This window comes from Syngnathoides biaculeatus, chromosome 3, assembly GCF_019802595.1.
Source record: "Syngnathoides biaculeatus isolate LvHL_M chromosome 3, ASM1980259v1, whole genome shotgun sequence".
NCBI classification, from domain to species: domain Eukaryota; kingdom Metazoa; phylum Chordata; class Actinopteri; order Syngnathiformes; family Syngnathidae; genus Syngnathoides; species Syngnathoides biaculeatus.
Window position 1 is genome coordinate 38866140 of NC_084642.1, and position 21504 is coordinate 38887643.

A 21504-nucleotide genomic window follows, 5' to 3' on the forward strand; every position below is an offset into this window, starting at 1 on the left:
AAGACATTTGGCGCTCAGGGACGCACTCATATTACCTTAGGCTGTAGCTGTTATTAAATGCCAAGTGCATTCCAAAGGCACCGACATCATCACACAGGGAAATGCAGCTGCAGACAACACTGCAAAAGAGGTGGCCGGTTATCTCCCAACCTTACAAATGACAGTCAGTGAAGAGGAGGTGAAAGCCAGAAAGGAGGTGAGCATGGCCACAGTTAGGCAGTGGCAGCAGCAGGTCAACCCAGAGGAAAAGAGTGCATGGAAGTCGAAGGGGGGGAACGAAGAATGAGGACTGTGTGTGGACAAAAGATGGTAAGTGTATCCTGCCGCAAAAACAATTGAAGCAGCTGATAAGTGAAGCCCATTGACTGTGCCACGTGGGAGTGGAAGAAACGCTAAGGAGACTTAGCACGTGGTGGCACCCATTCATGAGAACCATTGTTAAGAGAGAACTGCAGGACTCCAGTGTATGAAGCAGATTTAATAGTATGCCTGCTACCAAGCAACCCCAGGGCAGTCATGATCCGGAAGTGACTGCCCCTGGGTAGGTGGTGTCGATGAATTTCACTGACATCATTGAATCTGTGTCGGGATATCAATACTTGTCATCGTGCACATCTTCTCCGGCTGGTCTGAGACTTATCCCTGCAGATCTGAAACAGCAAGTACCGTGGTCAAACATCTAGTTAATCATTACATTCTTTCCCATGGGTTCCCGAAAAAGATAAGATCAGACAATGGAACCCATTTACAAAAAAACATCTACAAGATGTTGAAAGAGCACTGGGATTAAAACATACGTTCGGTTGTGTGTACCAACCCCTAATCCCAAAGCCAAGTTGAACGCATGAACAGAAACATCAAAGAAAAATTAGCTATGTCACTGACCTGATCCAAATTGAATTGGCTACAAGCACTTCCAATTACATTAATGAACATTCAAATGTCTCTAAATTCATCAAAAGGGTAGAGACCCTTTGAGTACCATACCAACCGACCGTTCCAAGTGGCCTCAAGTCCTTTACCAGCACGACCAGTTGAAGGGCCACCCAAGCTAAAACAATTAACATTTGAGTTTTCACGTCTCACCGAAAACAAACTGATGCTCCCCGTGTACTTAATGATCGTGTTTTTTGTGTGGTTCAAGGTGCTGAAGCGGAAGTGGTCTTAACCCCGGTGGGACGGTCCCTACAAGGTGGTGGAACGAATTTCATCTGCTGTTCAATTGGAGGGAAAAGGGGACACGTGGTACCATCTTTCATCGACCCGCCCTGCTTGTACCCCGACTGGACAGCCTCTTCCCCCGCCCAATTATGCCCCATGTCACCAGCCGTTCTTGCCCAAGACCCCTGACCCCAGTCACCATCTCACCTCCACACACACTTACCCCAACATGCCACGTTTCATTGATAAAATGCACCCCACCCTTTTCCCTTGTTTGTTGTTGGCCATTGTCACACCCTCAACCACGAAAGTCAATAGCCCCACTCCTGTCAATCGACCTTTCCAAAGCAGACAATCAACAGAAGACATCTGCTTCCTGCTCCCGGGTAATGAAGAAGTGACTTTTGAGTTTGATGCATGCACTTTATAAATGTGAATGGGCTGCAAAATATGAATATTATTTGTCTTCTGTGTACTGGTCATATCGCACAACCATAGTGTACACAGAACAAGACTGGAAAACATCATGCACTTCGCTCCCTCACCCCACAAATTTGTCAAATTAACTCATCGAGAGGCCTGAGTTAAGATGGGTCCCAGCTCCCCGGTACTGCATATTTGGCTCTAACTATAGATTTGTGCGGGTTAAACGTTTCCCCATTATTCACTTCCAAACTACAGATTGGTGCCAGCAGCGATAATGTCCCTAATTATCCACATTGAATTAATTTGATGTTGTCCATGAACGTCCTCATAGGTCCTCATCGGAGACCCATGTGTATATGCCAAGTGTTTTCTCGTTCCCCTACTAAACACCGACCGTGACAATCATTAACTAATCAAAATCCGAATCATAGAACCCAATTCATCGACTCCTTCACCACTAAAACACATTGAAGGTAGCTAAGGACTTGATGAAGATTGGCACTAACACATGGATGGAAAGAGCAGTGGCAGCCAACAAACTTTCAATGAATCAGATTGCCTAATTTGTATTTGAATTCATGTCCCATAATGAGTTTGGTTACACCCCCTATTGATCACAATGGGTTTCGGTGCATTTTAGATGTCATGTCTCAGGATGTGCTGAGCCCCCACTATGAAAAATGGGACCAAATACATCCTTTGTCGCCGCTCACTGCTCCCCCACCATGGTTTAATGCAAGGGTTGTGCAGTTAAATGCCACATGTTTTTCCAAAAATTCATTAGGAATGTTCAAAAAGACAATGTCAGTCTTATCCCAATTTCCTTATGTGCCCTGTTGGTTTCTACCACTGACCGGGATGGCTCCACACATTTGACCAAAAGTAGGGCGGATGTGTGGTGGTATTGCGGGGGTGTTACGCTGTACAACCCACTGCCCATTGTATGGACTGCGCGTTGTGCATTAGTCTCTGCTATTTATCCTACTTTGGTTGTTCCATTGTCCTCCCACAAAGATATTACCATACCTTCTTCCGCCGTTTTCCGCCGCGCTAAAAGAAGCACTCGGGTCATTGGTACGCTCGATAATTCCCCAGTTTACATTGATGCCATTGGCGTACCCCGTGATGTCCCCGACAAGTACAAATTGGCATATCAAATTGCTCCTGTTTTCGAAAGTTTTCCCATTTGGTCCGCTGTTTTCACTGTCACCCCTATAAAAAACGTTGATCACATCAATTATTTGCATTACAATCAACAACGTTTAACAAATTATACCCGGGATGGATTTGAAGCAGTACATGAACAATTGGCAGCCAACTTCTTTAATGACATTGCAAACCAACAGAGCAGTCGACTTCTTGTTGGCTGAGAGGGGCGGACTTTGTCGTGGATTTGGCGATCAATGTGGTACCATATTTCCAAACAACACGGCCCCTGATGGCTCTTTAACCAAGATCCTCCAAAAGCTGTGATCATTGTCATATGAAGTAAAGTCCCATTCAGGTGTAGACATGTCCATGTGGGACAGCTGGATGGATGCATTTGGCAAATACAAAAACTTGATTTCTTCTGTAAAGCAGTCCGTTGCCGTTTTTGCAGCTCTGCTAAGTTTGTGCGGATGTTGCTGCATTCCCTGTATTCAAGGTTGTGTCAGAGGTTTATCACAACTGCAATCGAAAAGAAGGAAGCTGTAAATCCGCCTCCTTACGCTGCTCAATCGTACATGGCCGACCGCAACAATGCGATCGATGATGACCCCGCTGGCACATTTCTGTGACAAACACAACAAGTTATATAATAGTTATTAATCTGTAAAGTTGTTTCAAACTCAAAAGGGATGCTAAAATTTTTTCGCTATTGGGTTATCGTCATTGTTTCATTACCAGATTGTATAAATTGGATTTTGTTGCCAAATTAAATTTTCCTGCTTTGTTGTGTTGGACTCGGTTGAGTCCAAAAGGGGGACTGTAAAGATTATGTTAGGACAGTAACCTGCGCAAATACCCGGTTCCAGGAACTGCCTTAAATGGAGTCGTTTTTCCAGCAGGCTCCGTCCGGCCTTGTATGACTAGCCAAAACAGAGTTGTTTTTTTAGCAGGCACCTGCCTTGAGTGACCAGGCACAACGGAGGTGTTTTTCAGCATACTCAACAGCCTTGGGTCTCTAGTTAAATCAGTTAGATCCTGTTTTCAGACTTTTTCGCCAACGGCAGCGTTCCAACATTGCATATATAATTTTTGTTCTGCTTTCACACACACACTCGGTGTCGGACCACACTCTTTGCCTGTGTCACATTGTGTGTCACAAAGCGCTCTGTTCATTAAACTTCGAAGTTACATTCAGTCAAATTTCACACCTCTGGAGTCCAGTTATTGACCGAACCTGGAATTGACTCCTCCGTACAGGGCACTTAACCACGCCTCCTGAAGTGACGTCACGCCACGTGCGCTGAGGTCAGACAAACATTTAGGAAAAATATCGGCGCAGCAAGAAAGGAATAGAGAGAAACTGTCCGATTTATTGGCTGATTTCTCACTCGCATTCTTAGCTAACACTGAAATATCGTTGAAAAGCAGACAGCAGGGTTCAAGTATTTCAGCGAGGGGTATTTCAATGGTATTTACATGCATATCGACGGAGAAACCATTGATATTAGCGCGAGATCTTTCCAGAGTCAGAGGAAGACCGAGAAGCCACATAATATAATATATTATAACCCAAAGACGAATTCGTCATTGACAGTTTCCTATTTTCGTGTTACATATCACACTTGTGTGCAGAATCTGTATATGTATCTGTATAGCCGTTTGTGAACCACTGTATGAAGGAAAAGAAGGCGAGGCTTGATTCACGAGTTGTTTCTCTCGTTTTCTTTGTGTAACGTCACGCGCTCCCCTCAATAATTATTCTTGAATTAGTGCCGGACCTACGCAAGTCCCGACCGAGTACGACAATCACTACTTTAGTGTCCTCAAACATCCTTCCTTCAGTCTTGGTGTCTCGGTGCACGTCGAAGGCTTTTAGGACTGCTAGTCCGGTTTAGCTTAGCTAATTAGCCGCGAACAATGGAACACGTTTGTGCAGTCAGATCATCGCAAAATATCGCTCAACACAGATCAAGTGTGACAATCATTCACACGTAGCTATATTATGCAAGCGAAGAACTGCTAATTCATTTATATGAGACATGAACTGAAAATCAAATATACGGCATACCTTCGTGCAAACAAACAAAGTCCGGTTTAGCTTCGCTCGGGAGCGCCGAACAGAGACACGTTTGTGCAGTCAGATTATCGCAAAATATCGCTCAACACAGATCAAGTGTGTCAATCATTCACACTTAGCAATGTTATGCAAGCGAAGAACTGCTAATTCATTTATATGAGACATGTATTGAAAATCAAATTTCGGGTTTACCTTCGTGCAAACATATCTGTTCCGGTTGATGGATTCAGTTGATCATGCGGTCTTCCTCAAAGTTTTATCCATCAAAGACATTTTTCGTACTCGGTCTTCTGTTCCGGTTGATTTTAGATGGATTCAGTTGATGATGCGGTCTTCCACAAAGTTTGATCCATCAAAGACATTTTTCGTACTGGGTCTTCGGTTTTTGAAAGGGTACGAATTGAACTCCGCCAACTAGCCTTTCAGGATACCTGTCGTCACTATTATAAAGTCCGTCACTCCACCTCTTAACCATATCTATTGTTAAAGAACCCAAATACGCGATAAAACGCCAACAGAAGCTATATTGGAAGATCCAACGTTGTCTGAGAAAACTGCGGGTCCAAAAAAGGGTCGTGGTTTATGCAGATCTATGCCCTCTGATTGGTCAGTGACGCGGATTGCGCAACATCCACGGAGGGGTAAATTGGACAAACACGCGGGAGGATCCCAAAAGTCCCTCCTTCCAACAACACCTACCTGTCATCTGGAACCCACAAACCTCTCATCCATTGCATCTGTGCAATAAATTTTTCACGACGAACCGTGTCTTTTGGAAAAGTATGAAGAGCAAATCCATCCTCCTGAGTGTTCGAGCAATATCCAGCAATACAACGAGCTGGCATTTTGGCTAACACGAAGGAACAACAAGCTACCCTCCAACAGATAAAACTAGTATAAACAGACCACTGGAGTGCGCTACTGGCTTGAGAGGATTTTCAAGGCAGGAGTTACAAAAATCCATATACGTCAAAATCATGTTTTGTGGTGAAAAAACAGATGGGTCCATACTGGCTGCCGTTTTTTCATTAATAACATACTAAAAATCGTGCATTTCATGACAGTGGACCTTTAATAATGCTGTGTTCCTTTAGCGTTTCTGCATTTTCGTTTTGTTTCGAAGATTTCGTTAGCTCAAGTTACGAGAAAAAAAATCATCTCCCGCCCCCTCATTATTGCTTGTTTAAGTTATTCTGCACTTTTGTTAACAAAAAAAAAAGTTTACAAGGCTGGGGGCCTAGTCGCTACAGATACACCAATCCACTCTCAGCCTCGCCTACTCTACTACTAAAGCATAAATTTTAAGCAAAAAATAAATATATTTCTGAAATATTTTTTATATAAAGTATTTAAACTATACATATATTCATATTATACAGTTTTTAATTTCAGAAAAAGCTAAAAAAAATGCTTAAAAAAATACATTTTTAGGCTTGGATCGCTTTATTTCTTTTTTCCATTCATTGTAATGGGAAATGTCGATTTGGTTTTCGAACAAATCGCTTCTTGAACCGCCTTCTGGAATGGATTGTGGTGGATACTGGTTTCATTCAACCATGTCAACAGTGTTCAAAGTTAAAAAGTTAGAAAATAAATGACGATCAACATACCTTCCCAACTTGTCTTAACAAAAGCTCTTCGCAGTTTTAGTACTTTGTGTGTGTGTGGGGAGGTGGGGGGCTTCTGAGCTTGGTTCGGGTTAAACCGTGACCTTTATTGTACAGTGTGAAACCAAACTGTTTTTCCAATCAAACTACAAACAATTACCATTACGTTATACAGCCCACAGTAATACATCATTTACATTGAGAACAAATAACTTTTTTCCGTCATTTAGAACAATAAAATGAAATTCTGAAATTATGTTACAAACAAAATAAAATATAATATTGCACGATGTGAACTTTAACTGTGTCTCTCTCATATTTACTGTCCATCTGGGTTTCTCCTGTCCTGTTTCCTGCCACTGCCACCGCATCTGTCAGGCACATATTTCAGGCATGACATGACCACACTTCGTACATCACTCAGGGTCCCCTCGTGATTTCTCAAGACACACTTGACAAGCAGTGTGCAAGCGAAAATGCTATTAGACAAACACGAGTTACCAAGTTGTGACGTCAGAGTTAATCCATCACAAAAGGGGGCGTTTGTCAGGTCCGGGAAACTAAGTCAAAGTTCGCAGATTTTAATTCATAAACACTTATATTGTTTAGTAAAAACATTGAACAAGATATGCATTTTATGGTAAAGTTGAACACATATATATATATATATATATATATATATATATATATATATATACATATATATATATATATATATATATATATATATATACACAATGAAGAAAACAAGTACTTGAAATAGCCTGCTATATTGCAAGTTCTACGACTTGAAAATCATGGAGGGGTCTAATATTTTCATCGTAGGTGCATGTCCACTGTGAGAGATATAATCAAAAAAGAAAAATCCAGAAATGCATGATTATTTTAATGATTTATTTGTGTGATACAGCTGCAAATAAGTATTTGAACACCTGAGAAAACAAAAGTTAATATTTGGTACAGTAGCCTTTGTTTGCAATTACAGAGGTCAATCGTTTCCTGTAGTTGTTCACCGTGTTTGCACACACTGCAGGAAGGATTTTGGCCCACTCCTCCACACAGATCTTCTCCAGATCAGACAGGTTTTTGGGCTGTCGCTGACAAACACGGAGTTTCAGCTCCCTCCAAAGATTTTTGGTTGCGTATAGGTCTGGAGACTGGCTAGGCCACGCCAGATCCTTGATATGCTTCTTACAGACCCACTCCTTGGTTTTCCTGGCTGTGTGCTTTGGGTCACTGTCATGTTGAAAGACCCAGCCACGACCCATCTTCAATGCTCTGACTGAGGGAAAGAGGTTGTTCCCCAAAATCTGACAATACGTCGCTACGGTCATCGTCTTCTAAATTGAGAACAGTTGTCCTTTCCCATGTGCAGAAAAATGCCCCCAAAGCATGATTCTACCACCCCCATGCTTCACAGTAGGGATGGTGTTCCTGGGATGGAACTCATCATTCGTCTTCCTCCAAACATGGTTAGTGGAATTATGACCAGAAAGTTCCATTTTCCTTTCATCTGACCACAAAACTTTCTCCCATGACTCCTCTGTATCATCTAAATGGTCATTGGCAAACTTAAGACGGACCTTGACATGTGCTGATTTGAGCAGGGGAACCTTCCATGCCATGCATGATTTCAAACCATGACGTCTTAGTGTATTACCAACAGTCACCTGGAAACGGTGGTCTTGGCATTGTTACAAGTTTGAGACTTACTGAATGGTTGGGGTGGACAGGTGTCTTTATGCAGCTCAAGACCTCACACAGTTGCATCTGATTCAGGATAATACAGAGTGGAGGTGGACTTTTAAAGGCAGACTAACAGGTCTTTGAGGGTCAAAATTCTAGCTGATAGACAGGAGTTCAAATACTTATTTGCAGCTGTATCACACAAATGAATAGTTAAAAAAAATCCTAGATTGTGATTTCTCGATTTTTCTTTTTAGATTATCATCTCTCTCACAGTGGACGTGCACCTACGATGAAAATTTCAAACCCCTCAATTGATTGATGATTTCAAAGTGGGAGAACTTGCAATATAGCAAGATGTTCAAATACTCATTTTCTTCACTGTATATTTATTATATTTTATAACTTGCGCTTGAAAATTGACGTTCCATACATTTTAAAGGGGTACACTCATAATTACAGATGGAGGCCCCGTAGCTCAGTGGTTTGAGCACTGGTTTGCGTTCATCTGAGATGATACGCTGTTGCGACCCCGAAAGGGACAAGCCGAAAGGAAAACAACAAAAACAACAACACTCATAATTACAGATATCAAACTACGATTGTTCCAGTTATCCGCTTCACTATGTTAAAGAGCAGAATTCTTGGTTCCATCAATCACAGGAAGTCATCCAGGACCAGAATTAACAAACAGCCCCAGGCCAATACACTACCACCATGGGGGGTTGGCTGTATTGGCTTGATTCTGGGACTGATGTTTTGGTAGAAGAAAGGACACGAGTTGGTAAACAGTTTCAAATTTGGAATCTACATCAACAAAAATGTCCAATCATTTAAATTGGTCAAGCCACTGCATTTTTTTTTCTGCAAAAGGGAATATTTCTGTACCTTTAATGGCAGCTACCTTTAAAAATGGCCACATCTTCAATTTGCAGGTGGTTAAGAGGTTTTATCAAGAGGAGTAAGTGTGGCAATTTTGGTGGTTGATTCCATAAATGATTCTTACAGTTGTGATCCACGATGGTAAAAAGCACAATTCTTGGTTCCATCAATTACACAAAGTCATCCAGGTCCTGAAATAGGTGTCTATAACCATTAATCGAAACCATACTGTATTTAATGGCTTGACTCCTATTTCAATTAGAGGGCTCTGTAATGTCATTAAGTTGACATGAAACTTGGCTTTGCAGCATGGTCGACATTGTGCATTCAGCACATTTCGGAGTATGTCTCTAATACAAGCATCCTCTTTAAAATCTGTCAGCACTCTCATCAATAATGTACATAGTCAAGTAGAAAATGTTCATCTTTTTGGGGAGGGTGGTGTGTGTTTTACCGTTTAGGAAGTCCAGATGGAGCTCAAGGAACACTTTTATGCGGTCAGCGCAACACATGTTCTTACTTTAGGGGCTGTGTGCATTAATATTTCACGGAAAGTTCCTGCATACTGAAAGTAATTCATAACAGAATTATCTTAAAGAATGTTTTTGGACCCAAATGTGATGTTAAGAGATGTGACAAAGAGAAGCTTTAAAAGCCAAGTCATGTACATTTGCAAAATGTGGCCATTGCCAATTAAAGCAAATCTTAAGCTGTGACTGGTAGCCACTGGATGGCAGAAAGTAAAAAAAAACAAGACTTGAAAAGCTATTTTATGATTTTTGTGGAAACTCTACATAATGGATTTAAATAAAACAAATTTCCATCAATCTGATCACTTATTTTCCTTCAGATTGTATAAGCACCAATGTTAATTGGGTTCTGCCTGCATCAAATCTGTTCACCTTGGTCCCTGTGCAGCAAGAAAGGGAGGATTTGTCACTGATTTCCTGGGGAACTTGCCTCTAATCGTAATGTGACAGTCTGCAATCACAATGGGTTTTTCCCGATTATACAAATAGGTCATTTGTGTGAAATAATTAGACAGTGACATATATAGATGGAGTCAAATAAGAAAAAGAGGCAGCAGGTGATTGAGATTGTGATGCACTAATACAAATGACTGGAGACAAATGACAGAGCCTGAAACAGATATTGCTTATCGACAGAACTTATGGTGAAAATGTCTTCATCTGTCACTGTCACCAAATTCCTGAGGCAGTGATGCTGATTTACATGATGTTAACACTAATATGTGAAGAAAGTCTCTAACTACACTTTATACATGTGTACCACTTTTGCCATTTCCCTCTTTAGGAGAAAAATTCAACAATCTTATCCCGATTATCTTGTTCAGGGTCACAGGTAACATCTATCAAATAACTAAAACTATCAAATATAAGAGCACATTTTTACTTGAAAGCTGGTTTGAACTCAACCTAACTTGATTAAGACAACTATCACTTGGTGTGTCATACACTAATATGATCCACTAATACACAATCGATTGTTTTGGACGATCACGTGACCAAAAAAAAAAAGGTGTCAGCCTATGATTCATCTCGTCGCTTTATTCAGGTGTGTCCAATATGCGAATAACGTTGTGTGATTGATAGTCCCCAAGGCCCTAATGAACTTATATGCTTCCATTTTCTAACTACCAGTTAACAATTTGCTAAAGACTGGGTGACAGCATACACATGAAGGATACGTATTGACAAACAACTCACATTCATTCCGAATTTAGAAGGGTCTTCAATTGATCTAATGTATAATTTTTTTTAAACAAAGGGGTCATCCGGAATACCCAGGAGGGAACACACACACACACACACACACACACACACACACACACACACAACCTTGGGGAGAATATGGCAAGCTCCACACAAGGAAAGCTGGAGCTGAGTTTCAAACACCGAATTTCAGACATGCGAAGCACCCAGTCACCGAGATACCCTGGATTAGTCAATCACATTATATGATTTCACATTCACAACAACAAGAAATGTAAGTCTTCAATTAGAATGATTACCAAGGTCTATACCGAAGTCTTTACGAAAGGTAATAAAATGAAGTTTAAGGTAATTAAAACTGATTAATTGCTTGCATATTGTATTGATTCTTCAAATAATGAGTTTATTTTAGTTTCATTCTAGATATTAATTTCCCTTTATAGTTTTCTGACAGTTAAAAATGTGTTTAAATCCTGTTGACTATGGACAAGAAAGCAAAGCTCTCCTTTAGTGCTCACATTGTGGAATACCTACAAATCTCTTGCCACATTTTGAGAATACATATACTGCACTGTATAGCCACAAATTTACAACTTAATTTACATATGAAATAGTGGTTCTTAGAATAGCAAATTAGGTGTGTGATTCCAAAACATTATGCTGTGGAACATTCGTGTGTTGTGAGAATTCTTCAGGCATACAACGCGAAATGATCAAATTTTGCTCAATTGGTCAGAATATGTATTTAGTAATAGAACTAACAATGTATCTTTGTTCATCTCTTTATACCAGCGGTGTATAGTGAGTGACGAAACAAAAAAAAAAAAACCCTCTTTAGATGGAGCAGCACGGTGGGGCAACTAGTTAAGAGCGTTGGCCTCACAGTTTCTGAGAACCAGAGTTCAAATCCCAGCCCCGCCTGTGTGGAGCTTGTATGTTCTCCCTGTACCTGTGTGGATTTTCTTTGGGAGCTCTGGTTTACTCTCACACCCCAAAAACACGCAACATTCATTGGACACTCTAAATTTCCCCTCGGTGTGATTGTGAGTGTGAATGTTGCCTGTATCCTTGTCCCCTGCAATTGGGCCGGGATTTGAACCGGTTCCTCAGAACTGCGAAGCCAACGCTCCACAGCTCTTCCACCGTGCTGTTACATAGTATTCAATAAAAAAAAAAAAAAAAATAAAAGACCTTTAACGTGCTTTAGATGAGTATACTGGTGGATATTTGTTGAGAATTACAGTCATTCAGTTGAACAAAGAGTGTACAAGTCTAGTCGGAGTGGTTATGTAAATAATAAACATCTGGAGGTCAAAAGTGTGAAGGGATAACTTAAGAAATTCACAGTTATTTGTTGCAATTAGTGAGTGGCCACACACCCTGGATACTGTAAGTCCCAGAGGTGTGTGTCTGCAGACACATGCAAGTGAATGGCCTTTGTTTCGGATGCACAATAACCATTAGAAGTGTCCCATAATTGCTGTGCCGCCACTGTGGGGGCTGAGGACCCCACCCCACTCAGACAGGGTTCGGTCCAGGTGACCACCCATGAGGGGCCAGGTGGACGGGACACCGCTCAAACCAAGGGATCCACCAGCCCCACCAAGGTGCCCCGAAAACTGGCCATGTGGAGGTTATCCGTATAGCTTTTCTCTTGTGGACCCAGTGTGCTTTGTCAATGTAATGCAATGCTTTCAAAGAGATGTGGCAATTCATTAGCAATGAAACAATTATGATTTCAAAAAATGCGTAGTATGTAAAACTCAATTTGGTTGAGAGTCAAAGCAGACAGATTTTAAATAAAATGTACAGAGACTGACTGGTGACTCAGTCTCATCTGCTTACCACTTAAATAGAATTGGAGATTGAGTGACATTTATTTGGTGAGGAACGAGAACAGAAGGCATTGATGCATTCTAAAACCACTAATGACACTTGGTTGAGCTTTCATCCATTCATTTTCTTTGCTGCTTACCCTCACAAGGATTGCGGGAGTGCTGGAGCCTATCCCAGCTATCATCAGGCAGGAGGCAGTGTACACCCTGAACTGGTCGCCACCCATTCAAAGGGCACAAATAAAAGAACCATTCGCACTCACAATCACACTTAAGGGGAATTGTGAGTCTCCAATTAGGGTTGTGGGAGGAAACTAAAGAGCTCAGAGAAAACCCACACAGGCACAGGGAGAACATTTTCAAGTGTTCATGTTAAAATTAAAACTATAGTAACACCTAACACCTGCTTTTCAATATCAATCCAAATGGGAAAAAAAAACCCACACAGCAGTATCTAACCTTCACATCTGAAAACAAATGAATTAAATTAATACAAATCCAGTATTACAATGATAATGAAGAAGTAATATATAGGAGGGGACATCATACAAACAACATGTGAAGTATTTAAGAAGCTGAGAAAATATGCTTAAAATAAGATCAAACCCATGAAATAAAACCAAGGGTAGTGATGCAAATTTCGATGTCAAATATCTAATGGTCAAACTTCAACACAGAGCAACAAGTTACAACAACTACCTTTGAGAAAGGAGGAAAAGTCCAACTATCGCGATTAATCTTATTCCTTTTTTGAGTTATTTTTCAAACAAACATGGCCGGGAATAGTGACCATGTCACGATCATTTTCACTGCAGTCTGATGGTTTTATTTATATTTTTGTGTGTGAAAGAGACAAGAAAATACCATGGACCATACAATGAATTTGATCATTTTCAGAACATAAATATTTGGTAGTTGTAAAACTGTTACTGTGGGGATCCTTATCCCAAGAAAGCAAGTTGGTAACTTGAGGAGAAGTAGGCTCTCAACATGTGATTTTGGCCTGGCTCGAAAAAGTGCATATTTGCAAAATGTGAAACTGCCAGCTCTTGATGATCTAATGCCTTATAATTGTACAATGAAATCAAAGTCTATGTGAGGCATGCTCACAGGTGTGGTCCCAAAACCAATCTGTCCTTCTTCGGTGCATCATTCAGTAAATTCTAATGTTCCATTCCCAAACTGGTCCAAGCTACAAAAAAGCATCCCCCGCAGACTCATCCTGAAAAGGGTAGCTGAGCGCTGGGGGGAAGCCCTGACTTCGAGGCTGCTCATCCAGCAACATTAAATCCTCCACATCCCTCCCTTTGTACCGCCGTCTGGCAATCTTTACTGTCACTTTCCTCCCTTGAAACACTTTCAAGGCTTCTTTGGAAGCCATGGCTCTAGCAGCAGCCTCATCACGCCCGTAGCCTGTACCCATGTAGACAGTCTGGCAGCGAATTTCGCACACGTGGCCTTCCTTCTGTGTGCGACCTGCGGGGAGGCCGGTGATGTCCTGGAGTGGCACAAAGACGCACGTCAGAGTCCGCTTGCATGACTCCACGCAGCTACAAAGTATTTCGAAATGGTCCAGGTTGGGCCCGAAACCCCCCGCTGAGACCAACTTCCAGGCGACGGCCTTGTAGAGGCGATTGAAGAAAGGCTGGTGCTCAGCTGGGGCCTGCAGAGCCGGCCCCGATTTCTGATTCATAATTCGAGTGGATGTTTTCCCGGCTGGTCGACCATCGGGCTCATTAGGAGCGTATCGGGCTCCTTTTGCACAGCTGTCATCTGGACCACCTTTACAAAATGAGCAAGGAGAGAGAAACAACACTTAATGAGGCAACACACTGCAACTTCACTTGTGAGCATGTAAACACAGAAATACTGTGTGAATGTAAAAGCTGAAATCCTACAGTTGAAGCCATAAGTTTACATACACAGTGCAAAAATATTTCAGTTCTTATCTCACTGTCTTTAGTTAAATCAGACTAAATCTGTCCTGTTTGAGGTCAGTCAGGAACAACAAAATTATTTCATTTTGTTAAATTAAAAAATAACGAGAGCGACAATTTCTGAAAATAATTTTCTCATTTTCTTTGAGGTCAAACATTTACATAGGTTTCGTTAGTATTGAGTAGCATTTTCTCTTAAATTCGCCTTTTGGCTTAGCTCCTTCTTTACTACAATGGAGGGATATAAAGTCTGCATCACATCCAGGTCTCACTGTCATTGCCCACGTGACCAGCGACGTCCCCAACATGAACAATGGAGTCTCCAGTGACTCCACTCTCCAGGATCCTCTCCAGAAACTTTGGGTACTCTAAACTGCTGTTGTGTCCATAAGCACAAACAACAGTCAGGATCTGTCCCCCCCGCCCAACGGCAGAGGGAGGCAACCCTCTCATCTATCCGGGTGAACAGAAATATACAGGTGGCGAGCCGGGGGCAATAAGTATACCTACACCTGCCTGGCACATCTCACCTTGAGCAACTCGAGAGTGGAAGGAAGTCCAAATGCTCTCTAGAGAACTTGTCCGAGAGCCCAAGCTGCGTGTGGAGGTGACTATATATAGTCAGAACTTCTCAACCTTCCACACCAATTCAGCCTCCTTTCCTCCCAAAGTGATGACATTCCATGTTCCTAGAGCCAGCTTCTGCAGACAGGGATCGGGTTGTCAAGGCTCCTGCCGTTGGCCACTGCCCAGGTCGCACTGCACCCGACCCCATGGGAAGTGGGACCCACATAACCCTTTCGGCCCGGCTGGCATCTATGGGTGCAGGCCCGGCCACTAGGCGCTTGCCATAGAGCCCCAACTCCAGGGCTGACTCCAGAGGGGGGTCTCAGTGTCCCGCATCCAGGCAAGGGAAACCTATGTCTAGTTATTGTATTCATCATAGGGCTTTTGGAGCCGTGCTTGGTGTGGTCGCTCACCTAGGACCCGTTTCCCATGCATGACCTCACCAAGGGCGTGAAGCCTCAGACAACTTAGCTCCTTGGATCATTGGGACACACACCACAATATGGTGACGACCCAAGGAGGGGACGACAGTGGTACCTGACTTACGAAATTGATCTGTTCCGTAAGTCGTTTTGTCACGCTAATTTTTTGCAAGTAGAAGCACATTTTACATTTCTTCTGCCTCCTCACACAGCCTGTGAGCCTTCTCAATAAGCGTAGATATGTCAGTCTCTATTCTGACTTTTTTGGCTTTGAGGCAGTAGAGATGAAAAGTGGGCAGCGATGCCAAATGTAGCCAGGTACGAAGTCTTCCTTTCCCAACAGTGGTAGTTTTTAGCAATGTCACTGTCTGGGAACGTGACTGTAAACACTTTAGAATTATTTTCACAAGATTTGTAACTGTCATGGCTGCATATCACTTTTAAAGTCCACACGATCTCTGCCTTTAACGAGTCTATTCTTCATGTATTGAACTACATTCATAAAGCCTGACTTCTGGCTGGTTGAAGTCGATGACTGGACAACTGTCGGTGCGCATGCACTGGCAGTTCCACTGCCTGAAGTTGATGCTTCACTATCTTGATATTTAAAAACAGATTCATACCAACAGAAGATTAGAGAGTCTTTGCCAAATCAGCGTGTCTCCTGTTTTTCTGGTGCGACTCCAGCGCTTTGACGCCCATCTTTTCAAGCTGGTAACTCTGCTTACACAGATGGCAGTAAAACATATGCCGATCTTTTGGATCTCGACGAACCCAATTCCCAAACTTCTTACTTTCAACCCAAGCATATTGAAAAATGCCCTTCCCCATGATACAAGTTGGATCGATGAAAGAACTACGCTACGTCGTAACGAAGACGAAGTGAAATGCCTACTCATGGAAACAAACAATGGAATATCGACAAGATGGCGACTAGTTGTCAACACGGTGACTTCCGTTGACAATTTCCGGCTGTTTTGGACGCCAGACGGATTGCTATTTTTTTTTTTAAATAAAAGATATTTTTTTTTTTTTTTTTTAGGGAGAATTTTGGTGGTAGAGCTCCTCCCTTTGCCTTTTTTTTTTTTTTAAATTTAAGGCCTTTTTAGGGGCTTGACCGGTTTTCGCGGATTTTTAAGGACTTTTAAGAGCCCCTAAATCCACTTTCGAAAATTTAGGGGTTTTTAGGGACTTTTAGGGTCGCGTGCGAACCCTGCCAGGAGGCGTTTCGTAACCTGAATTTTTTGTTGCTAGAGACGTTCGTAAGTAGAGGTACCACTGTATTCCATTCATAACATTAAGATTTTACAAAGTTTCACAAATGTTCAACATGCACACTGCCTGTGACAAGTTAAATCAATCAAGCTCCTGTCAAAACCAGGCTAAGTTAAGCAAGACAAGAAACGTAGTGTGTAAAGGGTTACCTTATACGATTGTATATAACGCGTCCTGTAGTATAATGCGTATCCCCAAAGTTAACCAAAAAAAAAAAAAAAAAAAATCAGGAAAGCCCTTATATAAATGTTCATTGTGCGCCACCAATATGCTCAAAATATTAGGAATTATTTGTTTTTCGATTTTGCTAGATTTGTACTCTTATTGTTTGTGACATTTTCTTTGCTGCCTACCCTCTCGAGGGTTGTGGAGAGTGCTGGAGCCTATCCCAGCTGTCAATGGGCAGGAGGCAAAGTTCACCGTGAACTGGTTGCCAGCCTGCAGGGCACATGGAAACAACCGCACTCACAATCACACCTAGGGGCAATTTAGAGTGTCCAATTAATGTTAATGCATGTTTTTGGAATGTGGGAGGAAACCGGAGTGCCCGGAGAAAACCCACGCAGGCATGGGGAGAACATGCAAACTCCACACAGGCGGGTCGGGGATTGAACCCGGGACCTCCGAACTGTGAGGCTAACGGTTTACCAGCTGATCCACCGTGCAGGTCTGTACAACAATCATTAATAAAAATCTTTGTGCATGTGCTGATGTAGCAGTAATATCTATCTCGGGACAGGCCACAGGACATGCTTGTCCTTGTCCCTATAATTTTTAGAACAAAATCCCTCAACCAAACTAAAATAAATGCTCAATGATGGCATAACATTTTATTAATATTGTTGAGAACACATATTACAGTCTGAAGTAGATGAACAATTTAACTTGAACTTTGTGGAGATTGCATTAAATATTTGTCATAAAACATTTGTGCATAGTACAGTTTATCCACTACATTACACATTCTTGGCCAAGCCTTCAAAAGAAGCATCTGACTCATCTCCAATCTGAAAAGGATCCATAATAGCTACCTTTGGTCCATCGCTGTGGAATTCATCATTGATGACTTAGTCCAGTTCTAGTGCCTCCTGCATTTCATCATGTACAGTGACCCCATCTTCCTCGTACAGCATGTCATCCTCTGTGCCATCCATGGTGTTTAAGAGGAAACATTTTTTGAATCCCAAGAGTCTTGGTTCCCTTAATTCCTCATCATTGTCGGGGCTTTGAGGCGAAGCTCCACATTGACAATAGTGCAGCCTCTTGCCCTTTGTTTGGCTAAAATCTGTAGCAGCTCTTCTATGGCGTTAAGTCGCTATCAAAACAATGAGAGGTCAAACTACGTAGCTTTTTAATGGACCTTTCTGACCTGTCAATCACTCGTACAATAATAGCCAATCGGATAGCCGCATTGTCATAACCCCTGGCTTGACACGCCCCCAATGCAGGTTGTCAGTAGCGTGCGCTTGGAAAAATTAATGTTACGAAGAAAATGGTTCTCAGATGCGCTAGGGGAACGTGGAATTATGTTGAACGATATCTTGCTAGGTTACAAGGGGCCAGGTTGATTCATTTTCCAAAGCCTAAAACACAGATGACGAAGTGTCTACGATGGATTAAAGCTTGCAGAAGACCGCACGTACAACTAAATGTGGACAATATCAACAAACACAAGGCTGTATCTTCGAAGGTAAGTGACGGAGAAGCATCTTTGTTTAATTAGAGTTTGATTGAATTATTATCAGTGCTTTATACATTGGAGGAGAACAACTTTCACTTTGTTAGTGTATTACTGACCTGCTGAATGAAGTGTGTAATGTTTTATGCCAAAGAGTCGGTTAGGGATACGTAAATACGCGATGTCATGCAAGAGAAATGTCTATTTGCCTATTTTATCACATCAGACTTTTAAGACAGACCACTGGGTTCGATTATGAGCCAAGTCAAATGAATACTCCCACTCACTTATAAAGACTAAAATGATATTACTTTCCAAGTAAAAAATACTCACCCTGCTTTACATGTCCAGTACGATTCCACTATTTTATGCTGTTGGATTAATGATATTACTTGTGATCTTTCCAAGTAAAAAATACTCACCCTGCTTTACATGTCCAGTACGATTCCACTATTTTATCCTGTTGGATTTTAATATAAAGTTTGTGAGGCGTCAAATGTTTTTGCATCAATCGCCAACATTTCGCTATAACTCTGACATTGCGTCCTGCTCCGTCCAAAATATTAATTCCGTGTACATATCCTTGCGTGAAATAGTTGAGACCTCTCTGTAGAACTCTCTTGGACAAGTCTGACGCATTTGGCAAAAAATATACCCCAATATTATCTAGAATACGAGATAGAGAATTGACTTCAGATATATTCTGTTCAATCGCCATTTTAGAAGCCAGTGGGACATGTCTAAGAGGGCGGAGCTTAAGATCACCATCGGAAAGCTCCATTGTTTGCGCCCTCCCGCTTTTTTTAATGTTTCCATCACGCTCGTTTTTATGAAGTTTGAGCCCTTGTTGTTTTCATAGCGACCTGACGCCATACTCTTCCTCCATTATTGGGAACTGCGCAACTCTCCCACATTTTAAAACTGTTCCATGTGCTTTTTGATGGATTATTTTCCCCTTTGTCTTCCACCACAATCTCACATTCGATTCAGCCACTTTGAACTGCCCCGCTGCTTCGCAGTTGCCCACTTCTTCAGCAGGACTGATGACACTTTTCTTTTCAAAGCGGCTGTCTAACTAGCCATTGTAGTCGACATTTTTGTTGTCTTAATTTAAGATGACACGCTGTGGCGACCCCTAAGGGGATAAGCCGAAAGGAAAAGAAGAAGTTTGAGTTAAAACAAACTCACGAGCTGCCGTTTCTGATGTTTGGTGCATTGGCAGCAAATATGCTACGCTAATGATCGTAAAATGGCAAACTTCCACGAGGTCAGGAATCTTGGGTTGGCTACGCACATTATTGTAATACATATAAATGTAACATAAGACATTGAATATCACATTGAAATGTAAATGTATATCATTTTTTAACCACCTTATGTACCTGTATACGACGATACAATGGGATACATTTTCTTTTTAATCTATAAGTAAATATAATGCGCTCTATCGACTGAATATATTTTTAGAAAATTTTGTGCATTATACAGGAGAAATTAAGGCCCAAAATTCTTTGGGATATTTTGATGACAGCATGCCATAGAAATTTGAAGACACTTGGGAAATGTTTTAAATGGTAATTTAAGTTTTAATAACTAATTCAGGATCACTCGATGTTTTTAGGTATTTTGTGTCTGTCACATCCATTAGCGGTACAGGCAAGTAAGCTACACTACACATGACTTAAAACGTGTACCTGCCTCCCAAGGCTTTCAGATACTTCTTAATTTTAAGTTTTCCTTTTGCAGTATTTATTCTTTACAAGCATACTGATTATGTCATTTTGCCATGGTCTTCAGCTAAAATGTTCCTGAATGCTCTTGGAAAACGTACACTATATAAAAAAAATTATATTACTTTGCTCATGTTACTGGGTCTCTACTCGTGAAAGTATTGTACAATTATGTTGTTGTTCCAAATGTTCTATTATGAAAAATGATTACAACTACCCAAAGTGTAAAATGCGCTTTTAAATACTCCTCCACTTTTACAACTGATATTCCTAATTTCTTAGTGAGTAAATCTTCATCACCAACCGAAATACTGTAGTGATAATTTGGGACACAACAATCAACATCTGCAAAATTTGATTTTAAATGAAGTCTGTCTTACCTAATTGGGATCTACATTTTTCTTTGTGTGTAGTTTTATGAACTGGAGTATCTTGGACAATTATTCCTTCACCCATCACTTTGATCTTGTCCATCACAGCTGCTGGATAGCTTAGAAAATTAAAGACATTCAGCCTCAAGTTTGCAATGCCCTTTCTCAATGTGCTCGCTCCAGTGTTGTGTGTCCTACCTGCAGCCGAGGAAAACATGGTTCGCCCAGACCATGGAGAGGGACAGCAACTTGTCCAGACTGTTGTTGGAGACTCCGGGTTGCACTGTAGGGTATGCGTCCATGTTTTTCAGAATGAACTCTCTTCGAGCCAACCACTGTTTGTTGTTCTCACAAAAGCCCCTAAACGTGTCGACCCACTGGACAACGTCTCGTTTCTGGGCTCGGTACTCCCCAATTGAGCTGTCCTCTGTTTTCACCTGCGCCATACCTGCAATTTAAAATAACACAAGATGTTACCCATATGTTAAGAATCCTTAAGAGTTGGGTGGATAACACAATGCGCTCTTATCATCACATCCGACTATCTTGTCTTTTTGAAAGCTAAATTCGCTGATGTATTTAAAATAACTACCAGACTCATTGAAACTGCTAACCTTACACAATTAGGACGAGCTGCGCTTATAAATAAAAACACATGGGCTGTAATTAATACAAATTGCAAACTAACCACGTCGAATAATCATCATCAAGATTTTGCAACCATTTTTTTTGTTTTACAACTTCTATCAAATTACCAAGCTTTCTGTTGCAAGATGCTGCTAGTCGGAACTGCATGACCGACTGATGATGACGCAGTCATGAAACGTTTCCGTTTCGGTAAAAAACTACTATTCCCAACGACAGTGGGGATAGCAACAGGTTCACGAAAGTCAAGTGAACATTTGAGTTTTTACAAATAGCTTTTTAAATCGGTGGAATGCAACGAAAACCAAACGAAAAATGAAGTA

At 41.4% G+C, this 21504-nt stretch overlaps 1 protein-coding gene across 3 annotated transcripts; it reads right to left on the reverse strand.

The window, feature by feature from the left end:
- Positions 1–12907: 12907 nt before the first annotated feature.
- On the reverse strand, positions 12908–21463 carry cdkn2aip (CDKN2A interacting protein). 3 transcript variants are annotated; one of them, XM_061815764.1, is made up of 4 exons: positions 21292–21463; positions 20735–20984; positions 20546–20655; positions 12908–14338 (listed from the first exon to the last, which is right to left on the reverse strand). In XM_061815764.1, exons 1-4 carry the CDS (start codon positions 21329–21331, stop codon positions 13749–13751), a joined length of 990 nt encoding a protein of 329 aa, XP_061671748.1. In that variant the 5' UTR covers positions 21332–21463; the 3' UTR covers positions 12908–13748. The 3 variants fall into 3 exon arrangements, with proteins under 3 accessions (XP_061671748.1, XP_061671749.1, XP_061671751.1); XM_061815765.1 differs by having other exon boundaries at positions 21225–21338; XM_061815767.1 differs by lacking the exon at positions 21292–21463 and adding an exon at positions 21151–21180.
- Between the last annotated feature and the right edge of the window lie 41 nt (positions 21464–21504).